Raw genomic sequence first — 13728 nt, 5'->3', positions numbered from 1 at the left:
ATCTTACCTAACGCATGGGATTTTCTGGGACTAAATGAGTTAATACATGTAAAGCATTTAGAACAATGCTTGGCACTCCATAAATACTAGCTTTTGTTATTTCTGTATTTTAAAATATTTTCCATGATCATTAAGGTGAGACATTCTGTTTTTATGCAAAACTTTATTCATTCATTCCACAAATATTTATTGAGCAGAGACTGTTCTATGCACTGAGGATACAGCAGTGAATTTAAAAAGTCTTTTTTCTCTTGGAGCTTACAGTACTGGCAGAGGGCACGGATAATTAATAAAACAGTACCAAAAAAGCAAGTAGTGGTAAATGCTATGCAGAAAACTACAGAAGGTTAAGGGGAACAAGATGAAAATGAGACTGTTTTAGATTGATGATCAAGATGGCTTTTCCAAGGACAGGAATATGAACAGAGACTTGAATAAAGTAAGAGAGCAAACAAAATTAGAAAATAAAATGGAAAAATGTTTTTCTTATTTATACCTGAGAGTATATACTATTTTAAGGATATTGACTTTTTGTGTTTCATATTTGTTTATATGTTTTTCTCTGTTTGCATTTGCCTTTAATATTTTTGTGATGTATATGTCATAAAGCACTCCCAACTTAAGTTTTCTTTTTTAATATTTTTTAAATCTACCTAAACTTACAGTGCTGTGAGGTGAATGTCAGGGAGTAACAGGTGCTGTGAAGTAACATGAAGTAGGTTAAGAGGGATGAAAAGTGACAGACTTCTTTCACTAATGGCAGACTAGGTAATTTGGACCTTCCCCATTACTGATGACACTAAAAACGCTGGACAAAATATAAAAATTTCTTTCTTAGAATCATCAAAGAGCTAACAAAATAGGAATTGCAGGACTGAGATATCGGAGAAGAATAGAATCCAGGGAGGTAAGTCTATCTAGGGTCATTTTTGCCCTGGATGGTATTTGCCAGTTCTGAAGAGAAAACAGCAGATGAAGTGTTGTTTTGGCAGCATCACAGGAGGAGGGGAACAAAAGTCAGAGTTCAGTTTTCCACCAAGGACTTAGACCACTGTAAGGCTTCACCCCAGGAGTAGGGGTGAACCAGAAGTAAATCAGCTTTCTCAGAGATTGTAGCCTCAGTTTTCAGGTCTTGAACTTGGATTCAGATGCTTTTGGATTGCTAGTGTTTCTAGGCACTCAGCAAAAGCAAATGAAATCTTGAGAGAAACAATGTCATTTTCAGCCTCAAATTATTCCTACAAATAACTTTTAAAAGATAGCATCCAGAAAACATTTAAAATTAATTAGAGACAGGAGGAGACTAGATACTGTGAACGAGAACCATCAGAAACAATGACCAAAGAAATTGGCTCACAGAAATGGATCCTAGAATTATCAGTCACAAATGTTAGCCAACTCTGTTTAATTATACAGCATTCAAGGAAATTAAAGCCATGCTTGAAAGTTTCAGTGAGGAACTAGAAACTTTTCAAAGAGATAAAAGATAAGAAATATGCAGAATAGGGCAAGAGATAGAGAGGATATAGTGAGAATGTCTGACATATGTGTAATTGCACCTAGAAAGATGGTGTAAAAGAGATAATGGGACCAAACCATACTTGGAGACAAAGAAAAAACTAAAAGCCACCAGAGAAACAAAAGGCACATACCTATACAGAACTGAGAGTTAGATTTGCAAATAACTTCTCAGCAACAACAATGGAAGCCAGAAGACTTTGGAACAATATATTGTGCTGAGAGAAAATAACCTCTTACTAAAATTCTCTAACCAGTGAAAATATCCTTAAATACCAAAAAATTAAATAAAGATGTTTTCAGATAAAAACTGAGTTTGCTGCCAGCAGACCATCTCTCGTGGGTGTTCTTCAGGCACAAGGAAAATAATCCCAGAGAGAAAGAGGATGGTGAAAGATGCAAGAAGGAACCAGGAGTAACAAAAGTGAAAATAATGTGGATAGGCTTTAATTTGTAGGTGAGTGCAGGGAACTTGAGAGAGTTCTGAGATGACCGGGCCCTAAGAACTCTAGAAACTAACCAGCCAAAATCCCTTTCAAGGCAAAAGCCTTCACTCAGGAAAAATCACTGGTGGTAGAGTCCATATTGAGCAGAACAAGGACATGAAAGGTGAAGAAAAGACAAGTTTTCAGATACTTGTGAGAGAGGGGGAATAGAGGAAGCAGATCTCAGAATGTACTAAAGATTTTATATGCACACACATACATGCCTCCATCCATGCATACTTTGTGGTACCAATGAAGCGTGAGCTGAGAGCCATGAAGCTAAAAAGCTGCCCTGGCATGCCCACACACAGGATTATCCTTCCACAGGAGCAGGAAAACCTATGTCATTTAAACATGAGCAACAGAAGCAGATTGATGGAAGCTCTTACAAAGATATTAGAAGAAAAGGAGATAATTGCTATAACATTTCTATAGTCAAGTGAAGAAAGATGTGCCCATAAAACAGATGAAAACTAATGTGCTCATCCTTTGCCCTAGAAATCTCACGTCTAGAAATGTAGCTCAGAAGTATGTTAGGAAGAGAACAAAATGTATGTCCAAGGTATTCATTGCAGCTCTATTTGTAGTAGCAGAAGATTGGAAACAATCCACATGTCCCTAACAGGGTATTGATTAAATAAACTGTATATCCTCAATAGCATACTGTGCAGCTTTTAAAAGGAATGAGGGAATTCTAGATATGCAACTGCCCAGTAATATCCAAGATATATTGTTAAGCGAAAAAGGCAAGGAAGAGAACATTTTGTGTAATATGCTAATTTTTTATTTATGGAAGGGGAAAATACAAACATACACATACGTACATGTATTTGTTCATATTTAAAAAGAAAATACCCCACACAATGAAGAATAAACCTGAAATTAATGAAACTGGTTAACTGCGGGGGAGGGATGGAATGAATTGGAGGAGGCAGCGATGTCAACTAGATTTCTCTGGATGTACTTTATAGTTTTGAACCATATAAATGTTTTACATGTATATAAAACATTTAAAAAATATTATAAAAGCCAAATCAAAGCTGAAATGAAACAAATGAATCCTGTGTATATCTAGTGGTTTAGCCACTCAAAGAATTATTATTTGAATGATTAGAAACTTAGAAATTTGTACATCACTAAAGATTTATATCCTAAGTTCAAAAAGAACTGCCAGAAAATCTTAAACTGCATTAGTAACCATATTGTTAGTAATGATTTTGCTATTGTTATTTTGAATGCATTAGATAATAGGATAAAGCAAATAAGTAATTACATTAGGAACCAAGAATTTTAGCATGAGAGACACAAATGCAAATCAAAGAAGTAAAAACCCTATAATAATATTGGAATTGTATCAAAAAGATACCAGAACCAATGTGAAGGGTTTCCCATTGGCCGGAGGTTCAGGGGATAGAGAATGTGTTAAATGACATCTTAGGGATGCAGAAGTTAAAATCCAGAATGTGGAGATTTTTACAGGATAACTAATCCGGTTTCTTCTACAATTATCTGGTGGATGTAGAAGTTGGCAGAGGTAAGGGGGAAAGTCTTTAGCAAATTAAACAAAATTGAAAGACATGTCAACCAAATGCAGTGTAGGAATCTTGGTTGGATCCTGATTCTAATAAACAATTGTAAAAAGACATTTTTCAGACTGGGAAATTTTTACACTGATTAGGTATGGCATTAAGGAATTATTAATTTTTATTGATGTAACTAATGATATATTTTATAGAAGAATCCTTTTACAGCTATAAAGTATTTACCGATAAATGATATTTTTAATTTTGAATTTGTTCTTTTGGGGGTGAGAGCATTGTTTTTCAATTCCTTAGTTTTGGGTTTTGCATTTATTAAATTTCTTCATTTTTTTATGATTATGTTTTCCTATTTCTTGAAAAGGCTATGAATTATACTTCTTATTTTTAATGTCTAGTGTTCTAATTTTTGTTGCTTTGTAAGTATTCTATAATTATTTTAATTTCTTCTTTTATCTAACAATTTGAAGTGGTTTTTAATTTCTAAGTCCTTGGGTTTATTGTTGTTTATTTGCATTTTTCTTAATGATTTCTAATTTTATTTCCTTCTAAACAGAGAGTAAGACCTTAGCAGATTCTGCTTTGTGCTATATTGATGTTATCTTTGTATATTAATTTATAGTCCGTCTTTGGAAATGCCCCTTGGATTCTTGGGAGGGAAAAGGTATATCTTTGTAGTCTATATGTATGTTTTCAGTCATTCATATATATTTATTTCAATCATTTAAATATTATTCATACTTTCTATATCCCTGTTTATTTTTACTTAGAGACAGTGTATTGTTGAACAAGATCATTCCAGATCTTGGAATGCAATTATGTTTCTGTAAAATTTTCCTTTTGTTTTTCAATTTTGACCACTGTTTTGATGTTGTTATTTGGCATGTCACAATTCATTATCTGTTCATCATGGATTTCATCTTTTTTCAACATTGGATTCCCTTTTCTATCTGTTGCTTTTTGTGTTGAATTCTGCTTTGTTCTAACACTTAATGTTGCTATTCCTTCTCTCTCTGTTTCTCGATGTCAGGTCTCTCTCTCTCTCTTTTTTTTTTTTTCTGGTGAGGAAGATTGGCCCTGAACTAACATCTGTGCCCATCTTCCTCTGTTTTGTTTGTGGGACACCGCCACAGCATGGCTTGATGAGAGATGTGTAGGTCTGCATTGGGGATCTGAACCCATGAACCCCGGGTCACCAAAGCAGAGCACAATAACTTAACCACTATGCCACTGGGCCGGCCCCCCATGGTTTTGGTTTTAACCTTTTTGTGTAAGAATGCCTCATGTAAACAGCATATAGTTCAGTTTTATTTTTTCGCTAAATCTGGTAGTCTTATTTTAGTAAGAGCTACCATTACTGAGAAGCTGCTTAACTATATGCCAGGGACTATGCCAAGAAACTTTCTATATGTGATTTCTTATTTAATCCTTAGAACAAATCCAAGAAGATGACCTTATTATCACTGTTTTAGAGATGAGGAAATTGAGGTTTAGAGAGTTTAGATAACTTACACAGCTTGATCTTTCTTACTCACTACCTGATTGCTGTCAGAATATTTCTTTCTCAATCCTAACCTGTAAGACCTAGTGGGTCTGTACAGCCCACAACCAGATTTATCTCAGTGCTCTGCCAGATTGAAGAGGTCTTCTGCTGCTTGGGGAGAGGACAGTTTATTCCTGAATAAATTAAAGCTGTCTGGAGTTCTTCCGTTACCAAAACAGTACATGAAGAACTACAACCTCAACGGCTTCGTGTCCCAGAATACAATAAAACCACTCCTGTCCATTTCTCCTCATTTTACTGAGAGTTGATTTCCCTAAGTAGATGTAGAAAATAAGTCACCGATTGATGTTAGGGCTACACCAGAGCCTGGCGACACTTCCCCGACTGCTTTAGAAAGCAGCTTCCTCTCAGTGCCAAAGGGGCTCTCCCCCTCGTCAGCTCAGTTCGGGTGTCTTTGCAAGAGTGTGTGCAGTGGGTATGGAAAATCCACTGCCTTTCTGTCTGGCCCAATACTTCTTTATGGTCCTGTTTTTTGATGAGTGGAAATTCCTCTTGGGATGTGATGTTCACAAATATTCTCCATTTCACATGCTGTTACAAGTTGGCAAATTTGTCTGTGTTTCTTCAGTGTTTCAGTGGGAAGGTAAGGTTAAATAAATTAGTTGCTAGTAGTTTATTATCATCTTAGGCAATAACCTTTCAGAGTCGTTACACTTTTCTTTCTACTTTTAAAGAACATGTATGTGAGGCGTAGTGACATTAAGAGATAGATGAGGGGTGGCTTGCAATTTTTTCTAATAGTTTACTAATATATTTTCTTAAGATGTCTTATGAAGTTAATGAGTGCCGAAAAATTGAGACCCTTGAAAATTTGGATCTGGATTTTGATGATGATGTTACAGAACTTGAAACTTTTGGAGTAACCACCACGAAACCATCGAAGTCACCAAGTCCAGCAAGCACTTCCACAGTAGCCAACAAGATAGATACTCCCACAGCCCCCAGCACAGCAGCCACCTCTGTGGCATCAAATGCACCAGACATTTCGGCTCATTCTAGAAGTTTATCTCAGATTCTGATGGAACAGTTGCAGAAGGAGAAACAGCTGGTGACTGGTATGGATAGCGGGCCTGAAGAGTACAAAAATAAAGACGATCAGGGATTTGTACCATGTGGAGAAAATGTATCAAATTCTGACAAGTCTTTGATGCAAGATAGTGACTTGAAAATGCCAGATGACTTACGGTTAGAAAGTTCCACGGACATCGAAACTTCTAATCAAGGTGATATGGCTGTTGATGTGATGTATGCCAATGAAAGCCTGAGTGCTCTAGAGAACACAGACAATTCAAAGGAAAAGACCGTGACGTCAGAAGCAGCTAGAACTGAAGATGAAGTTCTTTGCGATAGTGATACAGATGAAGACTGTTTAATCATTGATACAGAGTGTCAAAGTAATAGTAGTGGAAAAACAGCCAATGTGGGTTCTAATTTAAGTTCTAAACCCGCTAGCCCAAATTCTTCCTCAGGACAGGCTTCTGTAGGAAACCAGACTAATACTACTTGTAGTCCTGAAGAGTCGTGTGTTTTAAAAAAACCTATCAAACGAGTATATAAAAAATTTGATCCAGTTGGAGAAATTTTAAAAATGCAGGATGAACTCTTAAAGCCAATTTCCAGAAAAATACCTGAATTGCCCTTAATGAATTTAGAAAATTCTAAACACCCTCCTGTTTCCGAGCCACCCTCTGCTCCTTCAGATGCCTCTGGTTGGCCAAAATCTGTATGGCCTTCTGCGTTTCAGAAGCCAAAAGGACGTAAGTAAATATTTACGAAGAACTTGATATATTAACTGTTTTGCCGATTCCTTATCCTTAGGTTTTTCTCCTTCATTACCTCACTTTCTCATTATTATAATCTGTTTTATAATCTTAAATAGTCATTGATGTGTCATTTTTCAATCTACAGATCAGTATTTCAGCTTCCAAAACCATCTCTCTAAATACGCACCCAAAGTTATATGGAGATTTATAACCTATGTAGCCTGTGTGTATCCAACATGTACAGTGGCTGCTAAGCTGTAGGTGATGTGCTTCACTGAACTGAGGAAGGGGAAGGGGACCAAACATAGTTAAACATTTCTTAATCTGAAGTTTTTTTCTTGGCGTTGGACTGCAATTTTATGCTTTTTCATTTTGTGAAACATATAAAGCTGCACCTCAGTTCTCTCTAGATTAGGAATAACATTATTTTTTCAAACTCTTTTCTTCTCACTTCATATGTTGTCTCACTAATTTATGCTTTGCCTAGGGTTAGTGAAGGTAGGAGTTAAAAGGAAGAGAACATTAGAGCTTTGATTTCAGCTCTTGCTGCAGTTCCAGTAGAAATAAACAGAAATGGTAATAGTGTGATGGTCAACTTGGAGGAAGTAGAAAGTTAAAGTTGTAGAAGTTTAAAAATAGGTAATTGAATTGTTTTATCTTGGATTAGGATGCATAAAGGGCCAATGTATTTTAAAATAAAAATGAGAAATGTAATTATTTTTAAAGGATTGCCATATGAACTTCAGGACTATGTTGAAGATACATCAGAATATATAGCTCCTCAGGAAGGAAATTTTGTTTACAAGTTATTTAGCCTGCAAGACCTGTTGTTACTTGTGCGATGCAGTGTCCAGAGGATAGAGACCAGACCGCGTTCTAAAAAACGGAAGAAAATCAGAAGAGTAAGTTGTTACCTGGGGAGTTAGGATGTGGTAGAATAAGTAGATAATCAGCAAATATTTAATATGCCATAGTTATGAAATTTAATTTTAAATTGTTGATCACTCCTATCATAGTTTTTCCAGGTTGAGGGTTTTTTTAAATAAAATACCGACAACACTTTTAATAAGGGAAAGTGTTTGGTTAAATATAATAGTCATGAATGCTGATAACATTCTCCCATGGAATATACAAACTTTTTGAAAATTTGACCTGGCACATATGTTCCTGCTCTCTGTGTGAATTTGGATTTCCATTGTGACATATTTGCCCCTTTCACGCTTACCTTGGGGATCATCTTGACTCATTTTAGAAGTCCAAGTTATGAAAGGTGGGCTTTCACACACATTTGAGGAGTCTCCCCAGAGTTGTTAAACAACCAGATGTCTCCCTTTCTTTTTTCCCTTTTTTCCCTGTTGTTTCTTTTGGGCTTTGATATACTTTTCTCAGTTAAAAAAGTTTTTGCTACAATTTGAGTACATTAATCCCCCCTTATCTACCATTTCGCTTTCTGAGGTTTCAGTTACCCACGGTCAACCATGATCTAAAAATATTAAATGGAAAGTTCCAGAAATAAACAATTCATAAGTTTTAAATTGTGCATTGTTCTGAGTGGTGGGATGAAATGTCATTCCACCCTGCCTGGGATGTGACTCATCCCTTTGTTTAGCATATCCCTTTATATACACTACTTGCTCATTAGTCACTTAGTAGCCACCTTGGTTATCAGATTGATTGTCAAAGTACTGCAGTGTGTATGTTCAAGTAACCCTTATTTTACTCACTAATGGCCCCAAAGCACAGGAGTAGTGATGTTGGCAATTGGGATATGCCAAAGAGAAGCTGTAAAGTGCTTCCTTTAAGTGAAAAGGTGAAAGTTCTCAACTTAATAAGAAAAGAAAAAAATCAAATGCTGAGATTGCTAAGATCTACGGTAACTTTTATTGCAGTATATTGTTATAATTGTTCTATTTTATTATTAGTTATTGTTAATCTCTTACTGTGCCTAATTTGTAAATTAAACTTTATCATAGGTAAGTATGTATGTACAGGAAAAAACCTAGTATACAGGGTATTTGGTACTATCCGCAGTTTCAGGCATCTGCTGGGGGTCTTGGAACATATCCCCCTGAATAAGGGGGGACTACTGTAATTGGTTCTTTCAATGGTTTGCCATATTCGATGTTTGAAGTTCTCTTTCAGATTAGTTTGATTAGTGTGTGTGGCCACTGAATTCTGCTAAATAAAGAGCAGCTTCTATATTATAATTGATTATATAGGAACTAATGAAGTCTCTGACTTTTTCTTCAGAGGATTTTTTCTGTTGTGTACATTTGTCATGGTACACTTTTTTTTCCTCTCAGTTTGGTGTCTCTGTCTCTTCCTGTCTAACCTACCACCCAATAAGAATCTTCAGTGACCACTTTAGAATATCAGTGTGCTTTGGGCCAGGGATCAGAAGACTCAAGAATGTTCCAGCATTGACCTTTGTGGATCAAGCCCCTGACTACTACTTATCATGTTAGAAGTAACTGAAAGAAAAAGAAAAAGAAGTGCCAACATTTCTAAACTGCTAATAACAGCAGTCTAACCCCTCAGGATCTAGGATATATGCTTGGTCCACCAGAATCCAATGGTCTTGATGGATCTTTTGCTTAATGATACTTTTATCCTTTGTTAAATAGAAGGAAGATTGTGAATAAGTTACTAAATTCTTAATTCTCATAATTTGGTTTTCATCACTGCTTTAGACTTGAAATATTGGAAACCAAATGGCTTTGAATTAAATGTATGGGGGAGTGTTTTTTATAACAAAGTCAAGGAGTGACAAAATACTATAGCTTTGATATTGGTCTCCTCCTAAATAAATACTAATATTTTCTGTATTAAAAGATTTTACTTTATTTGCTGATTTTTTCCTTCCTCATCTATATTTAACTGGGATTGATTGAATAGCATGAACATCTTGAATACATGTAGTGTCAAGTGCTATGGATTGTATTTTCAAGGTTTTCTTTCTTTAATTCTTACTTGCTATCTCTCTCATTTATTTAGTGGCTAACTCATTTCTTTCACTTTCTACCCTGTGGGTCCATATGACTTTGTATTGATCTGCCAGTTTACAGCATTTAGAAATTATTGATGGCCAGTATCTTTTTTTTTTTTTTTCCTCTTGAGGAAGATTAGTCCTGAGCTAGCTGCTGCCAGCCCTCCTCTTTTCGCTGAGGAAGACTGGCCCTTAGCTAACATCCATGCCCATCTTCCTCCACTTTATATGTGAGACACCTACCACAGCATGGCTTGCCAAGTGGTGCCGTGTCCACACCCGGGATCCGAACCAGAGAACCCTGCACCGTTGAAGCGGAATGTGCAAACTTAACGGCTGCGGCACCAGGCCGGCCCTGATGGCCAGTATCTCTTAAGGAAGAATAGCATAGGGATATTTTGGATACTGATTTAATTCTTGAGACAGTCTGTTAAGGCCATTGTCATTCACTTGACTAAAGCAAAATTTGTAAATGTCAAGACATTGCCTTATAGGAGAGAATTCAGTCTTCATCAAGATATATCAAAACAGTTAAGCACCAAAGAATATCTAAATTGGAGCCTTATATTTCTGATTGTGTCAAACCCAGAGTAAAATTTTCAATGAATGCTTATCATAGTGCACCTATCATTATATGTAATAGTTTAGTACTGGTCATTTAAATGCCTTAGTAGAATATATTCCCCTTGGCATCATGTCCTTTTCATTTATTGTTTCTCCCAAATGTTTTGTACCATAGAAGCTCAATAAATAGGTATTGAATAAGTGAGAAAAATTGAGAGGTGAGGAAAGGAGGGTGTTGTTAAGAAAGGGAAATTAAGGGAAGTTGAGGCACTAGTTTGAGAAATTTTAAAGTGGTACTGTTTAAACTCTAATTAAATGAGAATGCATCCTCATTAATATTTCCTACTTAGAAACCAACTATTTAGATAAAGCTTTAAAATACTTAGAAGTCTCTTCAACCTCTGACGTCCAAGAAACTCATCTCTCCTTTATTTTTCTTTGGTTCTTCAATTATGTGTTATCATAGTTGAGATTTTAGTTTCCAATATCATTTTTCCTTCTCATCAAAACTCTGCTTAATAAGAGCTGCGTGTCAGAGGAGAACCTAAAACAGCAGCCAGTCTCACATGATAGAATGGAGGCAAGCAGGCTAATGTGGACCACAAGATGCAGCTGGAGCTTACTGAGTTCCACACATAATTATGAAATCCAGACCAAGTAACTTTAAGTGATTTGATATTATCTGTTATTGTCTGTCTCGATTAACTAAATTTCCTAAGAGCTGTATTCTAAAGTGATTCAAAAATTTAGATCCAGTTATTTTACAGTTTTTGTTGGCATTCTAGGGCAGAAAAATGAACCTGAAGGTGCTTGACTATTAGGAAAGAATAGACTGTACCTAATGGGGTCAGTGACAGGATACTAGCTAGGAAATACCTATTTAGGAATGTATGTAAAAGTTAAAAGATTTGTGTGAAAAATTGGAGGACAGAGAATCAAGAAAAGCTTTCACTTGGGGAGAACAGGAGCTACCAATCAAGGGAGAAAGGAAATAGTAAATTTAATATTTATAGTTTGAAAACTTTGTACTTAAAATTTCACTTTAATTTTGGCATACTAAGATAAAATATTCAGATTTTTCTTTCCCTTGACTTCCTGGAGATGGCAGTAGAATACATAGAGAAATTAAAACCAGATTGAGAACTTAGTTTTATAGATATAGCAGTATTATCAAAGAAAATCCCCCGAAGTATTTTGTTTTCAGAAATAGTAGTATTTTTTAATTAAAAAAATCTAGAAATAACTTTATTCATGATCCAAAAAGAGAATCTTCTTTATCATTTAGTCTTTTCCTAAGTCTGCTATAAACTTGCTGTGTGTCCTCAAGCAAGTTTCTTAACCCTTTGGGCCTTCCTTTATCTCTAGCTTCTATTTGCAACTATAAACAGCTGTAAATGCAGGCTACCAGTTGCTAAAGAATTATTGTACAATAAAATGCTTTTAGCGAATAAAATTATCTTAATCATAATTTAATTTTTCTTTTTTTAATTGAGAAGACACGGTAGGGGCCTTGCTACTCCAAGTTTGGCCCCTGGAACAACAGCTTGTTAAAAATGCAAAACCTTGATCTTCACCTCAGATTCTGCATTTTAATGAGGTCACCAGGTTATTCATTCATATGCACATTGAAATTTAAGAGAGACTGCTTTAGAGTTTTAAAACATTCACAGGGAATCATATGAACCAAACTTACTGTTAACAGAAATTTCACTGGATTTGAATTGGTCCTACCACCACCATGTGCCAAGTACACTAAATTTGCCACTTTATGAAAATCACGAGTTCTGAAACATTTATGAAATATTTTCAAGTATATAAATGGTGACAGCTTAGCATAATTTCAAAAGTACTAACTAGCCATATCACTTTGAGTAAGTTCCTTATACCATATCTTTCTCCTGCAGCCGGAAATGAAGAGATTACTGTTAAGAGTAGAATTTTCTTTGACAGAAATGAGATGACACGAGCACTGTGAACATGACTAACATATTATTTCACAGTGTATATTTCCTTACATATCCTGCTTTAGACAAGTAGTAGGTACAGTCATTTTACTTAATCTATTTAATGTCCTGACCAATAAACCCTAAATGGATAATTTGCCGGATACTTAGTGTCTGGAATAAAGCCTTTGTATTAATGAAGATAACATTCCTGGGTGTTAATTTAGGTATTAATGCTCATACATTTATAGAATGAAAACAAACTGCTCAGAGTATTTGAGCCTGAGACAATGTGACTAATGCTTTAAAGGGGCAAAAAATTCTTACCTTTTTTATCCTCTTGAGAATTATTAGTATATATTATAGTCATTGCTTCCCAGCATCTAGCTTTGAACCTTTGGACAATTGTGTATCGGTAGGCTCTGTTCAAGGATTCTGCTGTCAGTCACATTTCCTGATAGAAATAAAATGTATGCATGTGTGGGGAGATATGTTGGTTCTGGTTGGAGGTGGGGGGGCTGTTGGTTCGAGATCTGTTGTCCACCCACCTCTTGCCCGCATCTACCAGAGATTCTGTCTGTCTTTCTGTCTGAATCCTGCTGTATTTGAAAGGATGAAATGAGATTACCCGAAAGCATTTTGAAGGTAGTAAAACTGTATAGTCCAACGTATTTGCTGTTAATAGTAAATTAGTGGAGCTTTATAAAAGTATAACCTTGCATTGCAGCAATTTCCAGTTTATGTGCTACCAAAAGTGGAGTATCAAGCTTGTTATGGAGTTGAAGCTCTGACTGAAAGTGAACTTTGTCGCTTATGGACTGAAAGTTTATTGCATTCCAACTGCTCATTTTATGTTGGTAAGTTACAAGAGGCTGTGTTCTCCTTTTTAATTCCCTTGTAAATACATACGTACTAATTCAGTTATAAATACTTCCACTATGTCCTTTGTGTTTTCTTTTTTCTGATTGTGGTAACATTCCTTCCTATTAAAACACCATTCCTACTCCAGAATTAAATGGCGGGGTAGGAATAGTGGTATCAAATGTTTTAATTTCCCTCTTATTCTTATCTGTTTAGTTGTACATGAATATCAACACAATCATTTTATTTTTAAAATACTTATTTAACAGTATAGTTTACTAAACATATAGATGTTTCCTAACAAGCTTGTTTTAAGTACTGTTTAATTGGTTTAAACATATTTTGAAATTTTAAAAAAATTATAATGACATTGTTTTTAAAATGTCACATATTACCTTGATGAAATGGGTTTTTTTTACTTTGTTTTGGTTTTGGGGTAGGAGTGTAGTTAGGCAGGGATTTAGTTAGTGTTGTCTGGGTTCACGTATGGTTAACATTCTTCACAT

The 13728-nt window shown here is 35.5% G+C and overlaps 1 protein-coding gene across 7 annotated transcripts in view; it reads left to right on the top strand.

Moving 5' to 3' along the window:
• Positions 1-13728, top strand: part of ICE2 (interactor of little elongation complex ELL subunit 2) — a 65015-nt gene that overhangs the window by 24893 nt on the left and 26394 nt on the right. For 6 of the 7 annotated variants that reach the window (XM_046653713.1, XM_046653714.1, XM_046653718.1 and 3 more), the window contains 4 exons: positions 4164-4205; positions 5869-6862; positions 7595-7770; positions 13089-13218. In XM_046653713.1, coding sequence (XP_046509669.1) covers positions 4164-4205; positions 5869-6862; positions 7595-7770; positions 13089-13218 — 1342 coding nt within the window. The remainder of the gene's footprint in view (positions 1-4163; positions 4206-5868; positions 6863-7594; positions 7771-13088; positions 13219-13728) is intronic. The other variant, XM_046653715.1, reaches the window with a different exon arrangement.

Source organism: Equus quagga, chromosome 2, assembly GCF_021613505.1.
Source record: "Equus quagga isolate Etosha38 chromosome 2, UCLA_HA_Equagga_1.0, whole genome shotgun sequence".
Lineage (NCBI taxonomy): Eukaryota > Metazoa > Chordata > Mammalia > Perissodactyla > Equidae > Equus > Equus quagga.
Note: the sequence above shows the minus strand (reverse complement) of the source record. Positions and strands in the feature narration are given on the sequence as shown.